This window comes from Furipterus horrens, unplaced genomic scaffold (genome assembly GCF_987537825.1).
Source record: "Furipterus horrens unplaced genomic scaffold, mFurHor1.1.pri manual_scaffold_7, whole genome shotgun sequence".
NCBI classification, from domain to species: Eukaryota; Metazoa; Chordata; class Mammalia; order Chiroptera; family Furipteridae; genus Furipterus; species Furipterus horrens.
In genome coordinates, this window is record NW_028327177.1 from 27,291,315 (window position 1) to 27,309,108 (window position 17,794).

Sequence of the window (17,794 nt, forward strand, 5' to 3'; positions counted from 1 at the left end):
GACCAATATAAAGTACACAAGCTCATGAAAGGAAAATCATGCCTGTTAACCTGCTCACATTACTTCTTTTTAAGATAAATAATAGAAAACAGTGATTTGGTGAACATAATTTATTTGCATTTTGAAAAGCCTTTTACTGATGTTGTTCCTGAAAAATGATTAAGAAAAATAAATTATAATAGAGGGACTAGGGAAGGCCATGTCATGACTTCAGTGATATGAAACAGAGATTTAGGGTATGGTTGCCCCTGAACAGGGAGGAGGGCCATTACTCCTTCACATTCACTCGTGAGCCAGCTGTGTTCTGAGTCCTCTAAGGAACTGAAAGTGGACTCACAATCCAAATTATGCATTAAAATAGGGAAAATACAGAGGAATGATTGAGGATGTGCTAGAGAGAACTACAGAAAACAGGGTGCCAGAATTGTAGCATCTGTTAATGAAAAGATCTGAGAAACCACTCGCTGAGCCTGGTCTAGGTCTGCTGATCACCAGGCCAGGGCCTGGCCCGCCTGGATCAAAGACCTTGAGTCTGATAGTGACTGTCTAGAGCTGCTTACACTGGTTGGTTTGCCACGCTGTCCAGGGATTGCAACGGTGAACTTGATTCGAGTCCTCTAGTTTCTACCTTCTACCTGATTTCCTAAAATGGAGGCCCAGGCCCATATCTTAAATAGGGACTTAAAGTAAAAGAGTATTTATCTAGGGGCCTTACGCAACCAGATCTATGATTCCTCCTGTGTTTCCTAAGGAAGCTCAGAGTAGGGCATCACCTCCTACAAGCCAGAGGTTTAGTTGCCATGTTCAGGTCTCCCCTCTCCTTCGCCCCCTTACCCTAAAATGTATCCCTTTGTCTCCTTGTTATCTGTCACTCTACCTACTTTTCTCCAATTTCATGCCACTCCCTCAGTCGGAGTCTGCAAAGTCTCACATTGGTTGCCAGAATTGCCTGCCTCTAGGCTCTCTCAAAACCCATTTAACTTGCTTTCAATTTCAATTACTCCCTATTGTCCTCAGAAGGAAGACCACACTCCTTCCTACAAGTCTCTAACCACACGTCTTACCATTTACCTCTCAGTCCTACTGAAACATTTATGGTTCCATAAAGTGGTCTTATTATCTTCCATCCAGAGCTTTTTTGCAGTATCTTCTTCTCTTCCTTGTGCTTTTATAATAGCCTATCTTTGTCCCTGTCAGAAACATAACACAAAATTGAAAATGACTATTCTCATGCCTGACTTTCCCATGAGACTGTAAGGTCTTTCAGGGCGGGGCCTGTCTCTCATTTTCCTTTATGGCCTGATGCCTGGCACAGAAGAGACACTCAGTAACGTTTTTTAAAATCCTCACCCAAGGACATGCTAGAGGGGAAGGGAAGGAGGGAGAGGGGGAGAGCAATATTGATGCAACAGAGAAACATAGACTGATTGCCTCTTGTACACACCCTGTAACAGGGACCAAACCTGTAACCCAGGCATGTGCCCTGACTGGGATTTGAACCTGTAGCCTTTTGGTTTACAGGATCATACTCCAACTAACTGAGCTACACTGGCCAAAGCATCAATAACATTTTTGAGCACATGAATGAATGATATGAGAAGAGTTCTATCACAACAGAAAGGAGTAAGATCAAATTGGAAATGAGAGCAAAGCTGAAGTGAAAGGGCTAAATAGTGAATTAAAAACTGTTGCCTGTTTTAGTATTGTTATCAGCATAGCCTCTGCTAAAGCCATGGTCCACCTGCTGACTGTCAGCGAAGTAGCTCTATGTTTATTAGAACATTTTCTTATCAACAGTTCAGTTATCTTTTAAGATTCTGTAAGTATAGGGTAATGTTCATAAATAACACATAAGATATTAGCCTAAAATCTTAACTGCAACTTTTAGAAATAGAGCAATTTTATGCCTGCCTTTGAAAGATTCTGTTAATTAGGTGACTTTCACTGCAAGGCCTTCTAGATGGAAATAAATATATCCGAGAGTGGGAATGACTCACATTTTGGAGAGAGAAACAAAAATTTGGGTCGATAAATAGAGAAGGATGGGTATTTAAGTTTAAGAAATTCATATGAACATTATCATGATCCCTGAACATTGGAGCAGGGGAATTAAATGCATGGCAGGTAAATGAAAAAAATTTAAAGGCCTGCATTTTATCAAATCAAATCTCTCCGGCTTTTGTGTTCACAATCTCAAGAGGCTACAGAATGCAATGACAAAGTTGTATTTTAAAATGATTTTAGAATTACTAATAATATCCATGTACAGAAAAGAGGAGTAATGAAATATACTAATTCAGGACTCTGCTGATCACTGCAGCATGTACTTTAAAAAAATTCCTCTTTTCCTCAAAAGGGTTGGCTTGGAGCCTAATGGGATGGTTCACTTTTCTCTAGGGCATTAGGGAAAGGCTGTTCTAGCAACAAAACGTTGGACTTGATCTGATGTGGCAAGTCCTACCTTCTTGGAAGTAATGTACGCCTCTGGAACTAATGGAGAAACTTGGCACGGGAATTTGAGCAACAATTCTTATCTCTATAAATATCACAATTAATCACTTACTGCAGAGTGTCCTCAGAGAAAGCGTTGGTCCAGGATACCACTCTGCTTTTTAAATGTTACTTTTCTTGCTCTCACATAAAAGAGAGATTGTATCATTTAAAAGTTACTCAAGATTTATTCTTAGATCTGCAGCTTTGTTTAAGAGCTTTTCCAGAGGTAAATGGTATTTCCTTTCTCTAAAAGAGAGCAAAGGAGTAGGGGGAGAGGAGTTCCCCTTGATGGACTGAATATTTGGAATACTTGCATAAAACAGCAGAGTGTGTGGCAGATCGACTAGTATATGTTTTAAAAGAAAACATAAATTTCTTATTTAAAAAGACCTAATGGATTCTTTATTAATACAATCAATCGGTTAGGGAAACATAAAGAATAAAGTGACTTTTAAGTGCATTTAAGAATTTTTTTTTTTTAGAAAGAAAGACTTCTCATTGGCAGTAAAAACCATTGATGATAAGCATGTGCTGAGCTAAACTATACCAAGATGTCTGGAGACAATAAGTTGGAGGAAACGTGCTCTATATTAAAGATAGAATAGTTAATCCATTATTACGGTGAATTAGAGTTTAAAATGGTACATTTGTATAAAAGCGTAATCTGAGACCTACTTTGTTTTTTATACAGATGACAATTTTTGGGGTTCTGTTTAAATTTTGGCCTCAGTTTTGTGAGTTTAGGAAGAACTTAACTGATGAAAAAATTATGAGTGCTTTAGAGAGAAGAAAAGAGTATAATAAGCAGAAAAAGAAACTGGCAGTCACAGAAGATGAAAAATTTGCAAAGGTGAGACAAGACTCATTTTGGATTTAATTAGACTGTTAAAAAGTATGTAATATGTGTGAATGTATAGAGGAATTTGGACCAGAGAAAAATACAAAAAATGTTACAGAATACAAACTTTAGTGGCTTTTAAGTGTTCAGTTGGAGGCTTCAGACTTTGTTTTGAATTCTTTAAAATTCATCTCAAATGTCGTCTTTTCTATATGAAGGCTTCCTTGACACTCTCCTGGGCAAATTAAGGAATTCACATGCACTGTAGTCACATGTGGGAACTTCTCTTGGAGAACACTTTATATTGTCTTATGAAGAAGGTTTTGCAATTTGTTTTCCTCACTGGACTGAGATCCTCAAGGACCGGCGCTGGCTAATTCACGTGTTTCATAAGCACTGACACCCATGCCTGGCACATGCTGAATTACTAATCATTGTTCACTGAATGAATGAATGAATGAATGAATGTTATGTACTGAGGATAGCACTTTCAGTATGGTATTTACAGACTGATACACTGACTGAGCAATTTATAAATATAGATCATAAATTGTCCAGCCTGCCTATTTGTCTCTTTGTCTGTCCACACATTCATCTGTTCATCTGCCCATCTTTCTTTATATTTCTCTGTTTTATTTGAATTGAAGAAGGGTGCATTTTATCTTGTTTATGTTTATGCCTATTCTAGTTTTAAAAATAAATTTAAAAGATGTTGACATAAGAGCATCCAAACCTGTAGAAAAATTTTATAAGAGTTTATTAGAATTTATTTGAGCCAAATTAAGATATTCCTGAAAGCAAGATCTCAACAGACAGAAAAATGCTTCAGAATATGACAGTTAGCAGTTTTTTGTTTTTGTTTTTAATGTATTTGGAATTAAGGAGGGAATGTAAGGAAGTGAGGACAATTACATGAAGGTGGGATAAAGCAAGGCCCGAAATGGATTACAGGACAGTTAAGATTATTTGCTCATTTGAGGGTGATTACCCTTCCAAGGAGTCTGAAAAAGAGGCATTTCAAAGGCATGTTAACCTAGATGCACAAGAACAATAGACGGGCTTGTTTAAGGCAAAGATAAACCTTTTACTAAAATAGTTATATGGCTGGGGCCTGGCTACCCACCATGATCTGCCCAGTTGGAAATTTATGATCAGATCACCCTGCGAGGTTACTTTCAAGTTAGATTTATTACAGTACCCATTTTTCCTCCACAAAGAATATTGAAAATACATAAAAGTAATATATTGAACACTCATATTTGTATAGGTCAGAATAAACACTGTCAACATTCTGCTTCATTTACTTGTTTCCCCCCCTTAGGAACTAACATATTGCAGAAAGAGTAAACTGTTATCCCAGCCCTGAGTTCTATTACCCTCCCCATCTCCAAGAACAGCCATTACGTTTGTGATATATTCTTCCATCTCTTTTAAAAGATAGTGTTTTACACATGTATATGAATTCATAAACAACACAGAGGACTATTTTGTGCATATTTTAACTTATATAAATGGTACCATATTGTATTAGGTTGCTAGGGCTACCATAAGAAAATTCCACAGACTGGGTGGCTTAAACAACAGAAATTCATTTTCTCACAGTTTTGGAGGCTAGGAGTCCCAGATCAAGATGCCAGCTGATTCCATTTTTGATGAGAGCTCTCTCCCTACTTTATAGATGGCCTCCTTCTCCCTGTGTCCTCACAAAGTGAGGAGAGAAAGTGATCTCTCTCTCTCCCCCCACTGCCCCCTCCCTCCCTATTATTATAAGGCCACAGTCCTTTTGGATTAGGACCCCACCCTTATGACCTTACTTAACTTGAATGACCTCTTAAGAGACTCTATCTTCAGATATAGTCACACTGGACACAGTTTGGGGGACATATTGTGCAACATGTCTTTCTACATCTTTCTTTTTAAACTCTATTTTGTCTTTTAAGTCTACCCATACAGCCATACTTGGATCTAGTTTATTCAACTTAATTGTTATATATTCTTTCATTGCATGAATTAATATACTATTTTTAACTATTTCTCTATCGTTGGACATGTGTTTCCAGTTTTCACCTTTACTAACAGCCCTCAGACAACATTCCTGTAAATGTTTCCATTTTCATGTGTCTACTTTTTTTGGAATTGCTGAGTAATAGAGTAGGTGTATTTTTAGTAGAGTAGGTGCTACCATTTTGTTTTCCATGTGAATATGTCAGTTTATATGAGAATACTGCTTTTTCTCCACTTGCTAGTCCTCATTTAGTATTTCGGGCTTTAAACTTTTTGCCAATCTGATGATGAAAAATAGTATTCATTATTGGTAATACATTTATTTACATTTTCCTAATTATTAGTAAGGTAGAACAGCTTTTTACACATTACTTGACTATTCAGATACTTTGGTAAGTATTATAATGAAACTACAGATCAATTTAGGGAGAACTGATTGAACAATAGTATATTTTCCAGTCTATGAGCACAGTATATTTCTACTTAGTTCTTTAATTTCTCTCAGCAATGATTTATAGTTTTCAATGATAGGTCTTGAATGTATTTTGTAAAATTTATTTCAAAGTATTTCAAATGTAACATAATGGCATTGCTAGATAGACCTGGAGAGCATTATGCTAAGTGAAATAAGCTAGTTAGTGAAAGACAAATACCATATTTCACTCATTTATAGAACCTAATGAACAAAATAAAGTAATGAACAAAATAGACTAACAAAGTAGAATCAGACTCATAGATACAGAGAGCAGACTGACAGCTGTCAGAGTTGAGGGGGTTGAGGGGCTGAGTGAAAAAGGTGAGGGGATTAAGGAAAAAAAAACCCAAAACCGTAATAGACACAGAAGATAATAGTATGATGATTACCAGAGGAAAAGTGGGGGTAGGAAGAGATAAAAGAGACTATATGGAGGATAAATAGTGATGGAAGGAGACTTGACTTGGGGTGGTGAACACATAATACAATATACAGATGATGTATCATAGAATTGTACACCTGAAACCTATATAATTCAATTAACCAATGTCACCCCAATAACTTCAGTTAAAAAATAAAAAATAAGAAAATGCTCTTGCTGTAATATTTTTAATTTCAAATTCCAAATTATTTTTAGAAAAAAAATAATTTGAAATAATTAATATCACAGTAAGTTGCAAAGATGGTAGACAAGTCCCATGTACCCTTCACCCAGTTTTCCCCAAAGGCTACGCCTTACAACACTCAAAACAGGAAATTAACATTGGTAAAAGGTGTCCGTATAGTTCTCATCACATGTGTAGATTGAAGTCACCAACACTGCATTGAAGATACACCACAAAGATCTCCCTCCCTACTATCTGGCAGCCACAAATCTGTTCCCCATTTCTATAATTTTTTCATTTTGAGAATATTATGTAAATGGAATCATATAGGATGTGACTTTGAGAGTGGCTTTTCACTCGACATAGATGCCCTTGAGATCCACCCAAGTTGTTGCGCGTATCCATAGTTCATCCTCTCTTTTGCTGAGTAGTGTTCTATGGCACATCTGTACCACAGTTTAAATATTAATATAATGACTCCTGCTTTCTTCTTTGTTTTGTTAGCATAATTTTATTTAATAATAGCTTTACTGAAATTTAATTCACATAACATAAAATTCACACTTTTAAAATGTACAATTTTGTGGTTTTCATATATTCAGGGTTGTGCAACCCATCACTACTACTAAATTTCAGAATATTTTCGTCATCCCCAAAATAACTCTATACCCATTAGCAGTGACTCCCCATTCCTCCCTCCCTCCATCCCCTGGAAACCACTAATCTACTTACTTTCTGTGTCTGGATATCTCATATAAATGAAATCCTACAACATGTGGCCTTTGTGACTGGCTTCTTTCACTAGCATAATATTTTAAAGGTCCATTAATGTTGTAGCATGTATCAGTACTTAATTCTTTTTATGACCAAGTAATATTCCAGTGTATGGCTATGCTACATTTTGTTTACTCATTCATTAGTTGATATACATTTGGGTTGTTTCCCCTTTTTGGCTATTATGAATAATGCAGCTGTGAACATTCTTGTACAGTTTTATGTGTAGACATATGTTTTCATTTTTCTTGGTACCTAGAAGTTGAATTATTGGCTCATATGGTAACTATATGTTTAACCTTTTGAGGAACTGCCAAACTTTTCCAAAGCTGCAGAACCAGCTTGCTCTCCTTTGATGTTTGCATGGTATCTTTTTTCATTCCTTTACTACCTATATCATTATTCTTGAATTAAGTTTTTCCTTAACAGCATATAGTTGGGTCATGTTTTAAAAAAAATCTACTCTGCGAATCACTGTCTTTTAATTGCTGTATTTAGTCTATTTATCTTTAATGTAACTATCGATATGTTAGTTCCTAAGTCTGCCAGTATATTCTTTGTTTATTTATTCCCTTTGTTTTTCATATTTTTCTGTTTCCTTTGTCTTAAATTCCTGTGGATTAATTGCACATTAGAATGCCATTTTGGTGTATATTTGTTTATCTATTTTAGTGGTTACTTCAGATATTGCAATATACATACATAACTTATCACAGTCCATTAGTGTTGACATTTTACCAGTTTGAGTAGAGTCTAGAAACTACCTCCCTTTAAGTCCCTTTCCCCTCACCTGTTTGTAATTATCTTAAATATTTCCTCAACATATATTGAGAGCCACATCAGTAAGTTTAATAATTTTTGCTTCAACCATTAAATATAAATTAGCAAATTCAAGGATGAAGGAAGAAAAGTCTATGCTATTTACTCATGCTTTTGCTCTTTTTATTTTCCTTTTTCCTGGTGTTCCAAGATTTTTCTGTAAGGTACTATTTCTCACGTACTGATTTCAAGATTTTTTCTTTTTCTTTAGTTTTCAGCATTTTGACTATGATGTGTCTTGTGTGAATTTATTTGGGTCTATTCCATTTAAGGATTGCTCAGGTTCTTGAACTTATGGGTGTATGTCTTTTGCCAGCCTTGGGAGTGGATTTATACACATATTATATATGTATTATCCACTTTCTTTCTGATCCATATATATGACATATACATATTTTACATTATTATATACATATATGGTTCAGAAAGAAAGTATATATATTATATTTTTGCTACTCTGACAAAAACTTAGATATAATTTTGATTCATTAACACTGGATGGCTATTGTTATGTTGGCTGTGGTGAGTTTTTTATTTGACAGTCTAAGAGAAAAGAGGTTAGTATCCTGACTAAAATGTTTTTTAAATTCTTGCTGCACACTGGTTGAAAATTGCTGATTTAATGGGGGTGGAGGAAGAATGTGTCTAACTTATGTATGCTTGGAGCTCTTTTCTGAATCCACCTATGGCATGCATATAACTTCACCAATCCAATGTCTGCTGTATTTTCTATTAATGTGGCCTAAATTGTTTCTCAACAGAGCTTTCATCCCTGTACTTTTCTTCAGACTTTTATTGATCATCTATTACATAGTTTTGTTAATTTTCCACTACATATTGATCCCTACTGCATATCCTAAGAATATGAATATAATTTAAATATAGTATAAGGGTGGATACACACACATACACTTAACTGCAAATGATATAAACAGACAAACAAACAAAAAACACCTGCACAATTAATTTTTAGGGGGGAAGAGAAAGATGAATGACTTCTAATAAAAGGTAAACTTGAATTAATCTTTAAATGCATGATTTAATCAAATGGTTCTAAGTATTTAATATAACAAACATATTTATTAAGTAAATAAATACGGAAGTGAGAAGGATATAAAGAACATCTCTTACTGTACCCCAGACTCTAAGGAAGAAATTCACAGCTAAGTGTAATCCCAGGTATTTTCAGTTTACTTAGATTTATGATAAATATTTTGCCTGAAACAAAAGTTGGAACATGTGATATAATGAGAGTAGGGAAAACTTTAAATTACTACTTCTCCAGAAATCTAGGATGTATGTTTACATCATCCTTATACTTTGTTTATGGAAATGCGAAGTGACCTTATCTTTCCATATCTGTCAACTGGTAACTACTAACAGGGTGAAGTACAAATATTGACAGTGTAGAAGTAGGCTTTTGTAGGATGAATAATCCTAAAGAAAACAAAAGAATTCTATTTTTGAATGTTGTTATCCCCAGCGGGGGACCTGGCCCGCAACCCAGGCATATGCCCTGATTGGGAATCGAACTGATGACCTTTTAGTTTGCAGGCCAGCACTCTACCCACTGAGCAATGCCAGCCAGGGCTGCTGTGTATTTATTTTAACATGGAAAATGTAAGGTAAGGAAGGCCAATAGAGCAGAAGATGTTTATCCTGGTGTTTTTATTATTATTGAAGATATAAGCAAATGTTGGAAAAAATAAATATAAGAAATCCATGATTTTTTTGTAACATAAAATGTAGACTCTGAAAAAAAAATCAGTTGCTGTAAAAAGCACTGGATTTTCCTGACTAACCATGGACATGATCTTAACTGTCTTAACCCACCCCAATTTCATCTATCAACTAATGGTAATAATATTACTCTCACATGATTTAGAGGGATTGGTTGAAATATATGTAAAATACCATATAAGCTTTTCCACTATACAATTGTAAGGTATGATTTGATCTGAGCCAGCATAGCATAGTGGACAGGAGTGCAGTCTCTAGAGTTAGACGGCCTGGGTTTGAATTTGACTTTACCATCCTTCACTTCTAGTATCTTAGGCAAACCACTTCACTTCTAAAACCTCATTTTCTTTTTCAGTGAAATGGAGATAGTAATAGAATTTACATCACAGTGTTGGATTAAATAATATATGTGAATCACAATGCATGTCATAAAGTAATATTGTAGCAGGAATGGTCCTATATAACAAAAATACTAATATCAAATATATCCTTCATCTCTTATTCTTATAAAGGAATAAAATGCAACTGGGTGATATAAAAAAAAGTTGTAATGGAAGAAAGAGAATCCAATTAAACCTTTTATAAAGTTTAGCATCAACTATTTTAATATTACATACTTAAAATAAACAGTGGCAAGTACATTAGGAAAGGGTTGCAGTGATTTAACTAAATACGTATTTTTAACTTTTAAATGGCAAACATAAACAAGATTAAACACAAATTAGGAAAACATAGAACATATGATGTAAGTTGTAAATATAAATAATAAAAAAGATAAACACTCATAAAGAAAAGTGGGCAAAGGGTAGTGATAGGCAATTCACAAAAGAAATACAAATGATTAAAAGTATGAAAAACCATTCAGTCTCAGTGGTAATCAAAGACAGACAGACTGGTAAAGAAAAATATCCAGCATTGGTTGAGGGCTTGTGAAAGAGACTGTACACTCGTGTGTTATTGGAGAAAGTGTAAAATGGTATTTTGTTTCTGAAGGGCAGTTTGATGACATAAATTGTTTAGAAGTTTCATTCTTTTCTTGTAATAGTTATTCTATTATAGTTGTCCCAAATTTCCCTCTTTGCCCTCCTCCACCCGTCCCACCCCCCACTCCCATAGTCAATTCCCACACTGTTGTCCACGTCCATGGGTCATTCATGCATGTTCTTTGACTAGACCCCTACCCTCTGGTCACTGTCAATCTGTTCCATGCTTCCATGCTTGTGGTTCTGTTTTGTTTGTTAGTTTATTTTGTTTATTAGATTCCTGTTGTAAATGAGATCATATGGTATTTGCCTTTCACCTACTGGCTTATTTGACTGAGCATAATTCTCTCCAATTCCATCCATGCTGTTGCAAAAGGTAGGCATTCTTTCTTTCTGCTGCACAGTATTCCATTGTGTAAATGTACCACAGTTTTTTGATCCACTCATCTACAGATGGGCACTTAGGCTATTTCCAGCACTTGGCTATTGTAAATAACCCTGCTATGAGCATAGGAGTGCATAGGTTCTTTTGAATTGGAGTTTCAGGATTCTTTGGGTGTAATCCCAGCAGCGAAATTGCTGAGTGAACAGGCAGTTCCATTTTTAGTTTTTTGAGGAAATTCCATACTGTTCTCCATAGTGGCTGCACCAGTCTGCATTCCCACCAACAGTGCAGTAGGGTTCCCTTTTCTCTGCATCCTCGCCAGCACTTGTTGTTTGTTGATTTATTAATGATGGCCATTCTGACAGATGTGAGGTGATATCTCATTGTGGTTTTAATTTTCATCTCTCTGATGGCTAGTGATGTTGAGCATCTTTTCATATGTCTATGGGACATCTGTATGTCCCCCTTGGAGAAGTGCCTATTCAGGCCTGTGCCCATTTTTAATCGAATTGTTTATTCATTTCATCAAACAACAAATATTCAAAGATATACTCTGTGTTCTACAATAGGCATACTTGCTGAATGATACAAAGACACTGCTCTTTACATTCCTGTTCTATATTTATTCACATAGAAAAAAAATTCACATTTTACATGAAACATTTAAAAAGAGCACATATAAGTGTGATTCCATTATGTATGACATTTATGTGATAAAATATAAATATTAAATTATAGATTAAATCTATGCATTTCCCTAGTGAGAAATTTGGATGGATATTCATGAAAATGTTTGTAGCAGTTTTTCTTGGATGGTAAACTTTGGTGGTGATTTTTACATTCTACTTCATGATTTCTCTCATTTATTTTTAACATTTGTATATTACTATGATAAAACTAAAGCTCAAAACAGTAGATTATATCACATTGACTTGATGAAACCTCAGGTGTGGTGCTCACCACAAAATGTTTTCATATGCTATTATGACTCCTTCACTGTAAGTTTATATTTATATAGCATTACTCTTTTTTGGAATAATTTAATATAATTACAGGATGGAGTCAAACAACATGCAAGTCCTTCAGGAACTGCTTTAGCCAGTGACTCAGCTTTAGGCTTACAAGCTTATGGCCGACAGGTAAGCAAGGAAGATGTCACAGGTACCACTTCTATAGAGCCCTGGGGCGTGGAGCGCAATACTTCAGTCATTTTACTGTAGTAAAGGTCTGTTTCTTTGAAAACGAAGCTAACATTACAATAAAGAAGACATGGAAAGGGAATTTTCTTGAGCCTTCAGAGAACGTTAAAATTTCAGCTGATATTGGACAATATAATCCAGGAAAATCATTTCTTGGTACATATAAAGGTTTAAGAGGCAGAAGTTGAAGTGACTATCTCATTGAAAAAGAAAGAATAAGGCAGATATGGGACAAAATAGAATATGTATAGGTTGATATATTTTGGCATTAAAGAGAGGAAAAAAGAATGGCTAATGCTCAGTCTCAATTTTTAAATTTTTTGAAGTTGTCATAAAAGTGGCCAGCACATGACAGTTTTTGTGTTTATATTTACATTTATAATTTGTACATTAACATCACTTCCCTGAAATTTCTTAACTTTAATTTATGTCCTTTTTAAATAACTTCTATTGAAAGTGATCACATCTTCAATAATACTAGCTTGGGAATCAATCTTTTTGGTATTTAGGAATGTCAAGAAAGTTCAGCTACCCAGCTAAGATTACTGATAGGCTCTGAAGCTTTTATTGAGAGAAGAGAAGTGTTCAACGTTTTGGAACCAACATTGAAAAAAAAGGGTCTGAAAGTGCATGATACCTAATAATGACATTCGGAAGTACATTCATCAACAAATAACCAGTGTTAAATTTCAGAAACATAGTGTAAAAATAAAGGGAGGAAAGTGGAATTTGAGATACTAGGCTTCTAATTTTTACTTTGGCACAAGTCAGTATTACCTTGAAGCCTGAAAGAAACAATTTAATTTTCTTTGAGGCTGTTTTCCTAACCATTAAAAAGGAAAGGGAAAAAGAAAGGGATAATGATGATGATGATGATATTGTCATATATCTAAGATTATGAAACTAAATGCTTTTGGATACCAAATGCACTTTATAAACACAAATTATTACTATTATTGTTTTCATTATTGCTAATTAATGTATTGAATTACTCTAGCAATTAGTTAAATAATAATATACTGCCATCCAGTAAGTGTGGAATGCTCTATACATGCATTTGTTGCAGATAGGTTTTATACATTGAAGAACTATAATTAATCCAAGTGCAAAGCTAGCCCCCACAAAATACTTGGATCTTCTTAAGCACGTAAATTTATAATCAAATTGAATATATAAAGCTGTCCAAATAGATGTAAAGAAATCTATAAAGCTTTTGAGAAGTTGTTTCACTGAGAAATAGTACATTATCATTCCCACATCCCCGTCCCCCTCCCAACCTGGGACAAGGATATTCAAAATATTAGGTCAAGGTTACAGAAAAAAAAAGTACCTTTAGTTTATTGTAAATGTTCTTATTAAAATGATTTAAGTTAGATTGATAACAATTTGTAGTGCCCAGTTAAAAGGTCAAATAGGCCTTGACCAAGTAGCTCAGTTGGTTAGAGCATTGCCCTGATATGCCAAGGTCATGGGTTTGCTCCATGGTCAGAGCAGGTACAAGACTTAACCAATGAATGTGTAGATAAGCAGAACAACAAATCAGTCTCTCTCTCTCTCTCTCTTTCTCTCTCTCTCTCTCTCTCTCTCTCTCTCTCTCTCTCTCTCTCTCCCATCAATTAAGAAAGGTTAAATTGGTAAGTTCTACTTGTGAAATTTTATAAAATATAAATTTATGATAGGTGCACATTTTATCTTGTGTTATATTGCAGTATAGGGCAAATATTTCCAAAGTTAATTTTGAAAATTATTTTTCTAGCCAACCTGGTGCTACTCAAAGTACATAGAAGCCTTAGAACAGGAAAGGATTCTTATTAAAGTTCAAGAAGAACTGGAAAAGAAGTTATTTGCAGGTAATTTTTGCTTCTTGCATACAGGTTGTTATCTTCCATCAGAGATTACTTTTAGCAGACTTTGCCAATGATTGCTTCATTGTTTCCTTCTCTTATTTTCATGCAGGCATACCATCTTTTACAAGCGTTAAGCCTACTGGTTCAGCTATGTCTTTGAAAAAGACCTTATCTTCCCACAACATCCAGAGTGAGTTCCCAGTGATAGTCTGCCCAGTTCTTTCTTCCTTTTGGTTAGAGTTTGTCCTTTGACCTGGGCATCCTGAATATAGAAGGTGGGAAGAGATGAGAATGGATCCCTCCCAACGAATCTGGCCCTTTGAGTTAGGGGAATTTCTGTGTGTGTGTGTGTGTGTGTGTGTGTGTGTGTGTGTGTGTGTGTGTGTGTGTCTTGTCTCTTTTTTTCTTTGCTGAGGAGGAGCAACATATACCTAACACTTCATCCCTGGTATAACCCTGGTGCAGATAGGTGTAAGGTAAATCATAGACTTAAAGTTGACAAGTCCTGTCCATGCCCCTCTAATGCACACACATGCACCCCAAGCATATACACACCCATACACTGCAAATATACACACACTAGATACACACATGCACACCAAACACACACACAGACACATCCCACTAACAAATTGATGGGTAGGAGCACTTTGCCTTCCTTCTGAATGGCATAGTTTGAAAAGCAAGGCCTCTGAGGAATGATCATTTCTTGCTTCTATTTACTCCTCATCTATTCCTATCTTCCACAAAGAACGTGTATGGATGCGTGGGCTCTAGTTTAGTTTCCCAAGTTTTTCCAAGCTGACTTTCTCCAAGCTCCATTTTCCCAACATAGGAATATAAGAAGGAAACTGAAAATCAAGCCAGGGTCCTTCTCGCATGCAAATATTGACAAGATTACAGGATACCATTTTGACAGGATACTAAAGTTAGAGTTTAACAATACCCCTATAAAGTAGTATGGTTGTAGAATGTAGTATGTGTGTAACCTATTGACCTAACACTTGAAGAACCCAATAAAAGTCCCCTTTCTCTTTGTATTGCAGCTTACCTTTTTATTTCTCAAAATCCTTATTTTCTGATTCTTGGGATGGGTTGGTGAGCAGATCTTTATGATCTGAGCCCACTCATCTTTTTTGTCTGCTGGTTTGTCCTCGCCATTGCACCTTTCTCTCAGCCCCCCCACCCTTAGACCAGCCTCCCAGTGCCCCCAACATTTAGAGGACACTGACACATCGGTTAATTTTTTATACTTACAACAACTCTATATGAGGTTTTTTGGCTTGTTTTGGGTTTTTAACTTCTATAGCTACTTAAGTTTTCAACCATTTATTTTTCTTTTGCAGGAATTCTTTAAATCCAATTTAACTGACATGGAAGTTCAAGGTATTTTTTGATGGTCTGCATTAGAGCAAGCCTGCTATCTAAATAAAGTTTGACTTGTTTTACTCCCACCGTTTTAAAATTACAGCTACTCTGCACACATGACACAGACTATAAAAGTTTAAAAAACTTACTTAGAATAAACTACTATTTAGGTTAGAAAAAAATAAGAATGTTTTGCTTATCACAGAGCTTAAGGAAGTATCATGCTCCTCAAGCAATTTTTAAACAAATATTCCTTGAGCATTACTGTATTTGGTTAGCAGATATATTTAGCACGTGGTAAGGGAACTAATATTCCTAGCAATAAATTGGCCCAAAACCTAAACGAAAGAGCCTTCCCCACCCCACCCCATATGTTAAAACAGTGATTCTCAAACTTTAGTGTGCCTAAGACTCACTTGTGACATCTGCTAGCAATGCAGGGTCCTAGGCTCACTCCTTGAGAGTCTGACTCAGTAGACCTTCAGCAGGACCCAGGAACTTCCCTCTTTAACAGACATACTAGGTGATTCTGATTCAGGGGTTCCTCCGGTCATTCTTTGTGATAAGCAACAGGGTAGCAAAAGAAGGGCCTTAAAAAATAAAAGCCCTCAAGTGAAAGAAGGTGAAGGGATTAGCCAAAGACCATCTGTGCATAAACCATAGGCACAGATAACAGTGTGGTGGTGGCCAGAGAGAAGGGGGTCGAGGGCTGGGTGGAGGTGGGTAAAAGGGAGGGGGGAATGAGGACATCTATAATAGTGTCAATAAGAAAAATAAAGTTAAAAAAAGGTAAAAGCCCTCTTATTAACTGAAGTTACACTTGTAGCAGAGAGAATTCAGTCACACTCTTTTTTAAAAATCCTTGCCTATGCTTGTTGATTTTAGAGAGAGGGGGAGGGGGAGAGAAACACTGATGCAAGAGAGAAATGATCAGTTGCCTCTTATACACACACCGACTGGACCAAACCCGCAACCCAGACTCGTGCCCTGACCAGAATCAAACCTGTGACCTTTCAGTCCATGGCATGACGCTCCAACTAACTGAGCCTCTCTGGCCGGGGCCAGGCATACACACTTACCTTTCCTGGAGGGAAAGAAAGGAGAATGTGCAACAAATGACCTTCACCATCCCTAGCTTTCAGGACTCAAGCTCCAAGAACTGTGGCCTGGATCACAGGATTGGAAGCATCACACTTCGGTCTAATACAGTCTCAGAAAGTATTTTCAAAGGAGAAACTGCCATTTCAGATTCTCAAAAAGACAGACATTTTAAAGAGGGAAAGCATCAGCAGGGGTACCCCGGAGATCTTTTTTTCTAAAGCAGTGGTTTTTGGACACTCCTTAGAAAAGCATCAGAACTGTGTAGTTTCCACTGTCCCCACACTGCCCCACTACCCATAGCGGCCATGAAGTTTCTGTCTGTTTTCCATTTTTTTGCCCTTGTTCTTTGTTTCTTTTTTTGTATTCCCTTCTTTTTCTGCCTTTTTTTGTTTGTTTTAATTGAGCATTTTATGTGATTCCATTTTCTCTCCTCTATCGGCATATCAATTATACTTCTTTTAAAAATTTTCTTATTGGTTGCCCTAGAGTTTGTAATATACATTTTTTTGAACTCTGCATCTAGTAGATTGCTTGCCTCCGGTTTGGTTACTTCCTTTTTTTGAATTTTGTTCTGTTCTTTTATTTGTGACTAGTTTCTTCATCTCCTCATTTTGGCAGCCTCCCTGTGTTTGTTTCTACATAATAGGTAGAGCTGCTACCTCTCCTGGGCTTGGTAGAGTGGCCTAATGTAGTAGGTGTTCTCTAGGGTCCAGTGGCAGAGCCTCCTTAGTCACCGGAGCTGGGCACTCCAGGTGAGCCCCCTGCCCACCCTGGGCTATGTTTACCTTAGTGTTGTAGTTGAGTCTTGATTGCTGTTAGCACATCAATGGGAGGGATTTACCCCCAGGCCAATTGGCTGTAAGGACTTGCTGTGACCACCATGGAGAATCAGCTGGGCAGGGCACCCCTTGAGTGTGTTACTTGTGGGGGTGGTTGTGTGATGCTTTGACAGGCTCTGGGGCTTCCAGGGCAGTGCAGGCCAAAGTCAGCCACTTCCTGTGTTCTGCCTGGGGCCATCTGGAATGAGCTACAAAGCAATCTGCAGATGGCTGCTATTTGTGCTGGGCTTGGACGTTCCCAGGAGAACCAAGCTGTGAACCAAGATCAGCTGTCATTAGTGCCAGGCCTGGGGCTACCTAGCAAGAGGTACAGGGCAACGGCAT

The 17,794-nt window shown here is 36.5% G+C and overlaps 1 protein-coding gene across 1 annotated transcript in view; it reads left to right on the top strand.

The window, feature by feature from the left end:
- Positions 1 to 15,614, top strand: part of RGS22 (regulator of G protein signaling 22) — an 88,082-nt gene extending 72,468 nt beyond the window's left edge. Inside the window, exons 20-24 of the mRNA XM_090284888.1 lie at positions 3,185 to 3,343; positions 12,172 to 12,255; positions 14,072 to 14,165; positions 14,272 to 14,352; positions 15,509 to 15,614. Coding sequence (XP_090141014.1) covers positions 3,185 to 3,343; positions 12,172 to 12,255; positions 14,072 to 14,165; positions 14,272 to 14,352; positions 15,509 to 15,519 — 429 coding nt within the window. The 3' untranslated portion in view covers positions 15,520 to 15,614. The remainder of the gene's footprint in view (positions 1 to 3,184; positions 3,344 to 12,171; positions 12,256 to 14,071; positions 14,166 to 14,271; positions 14,353 to 15,508) is intronic.
- The last annotated feature ends 2,180 nt before the right edge of the window (positions 15,615 to 17,794 follow it).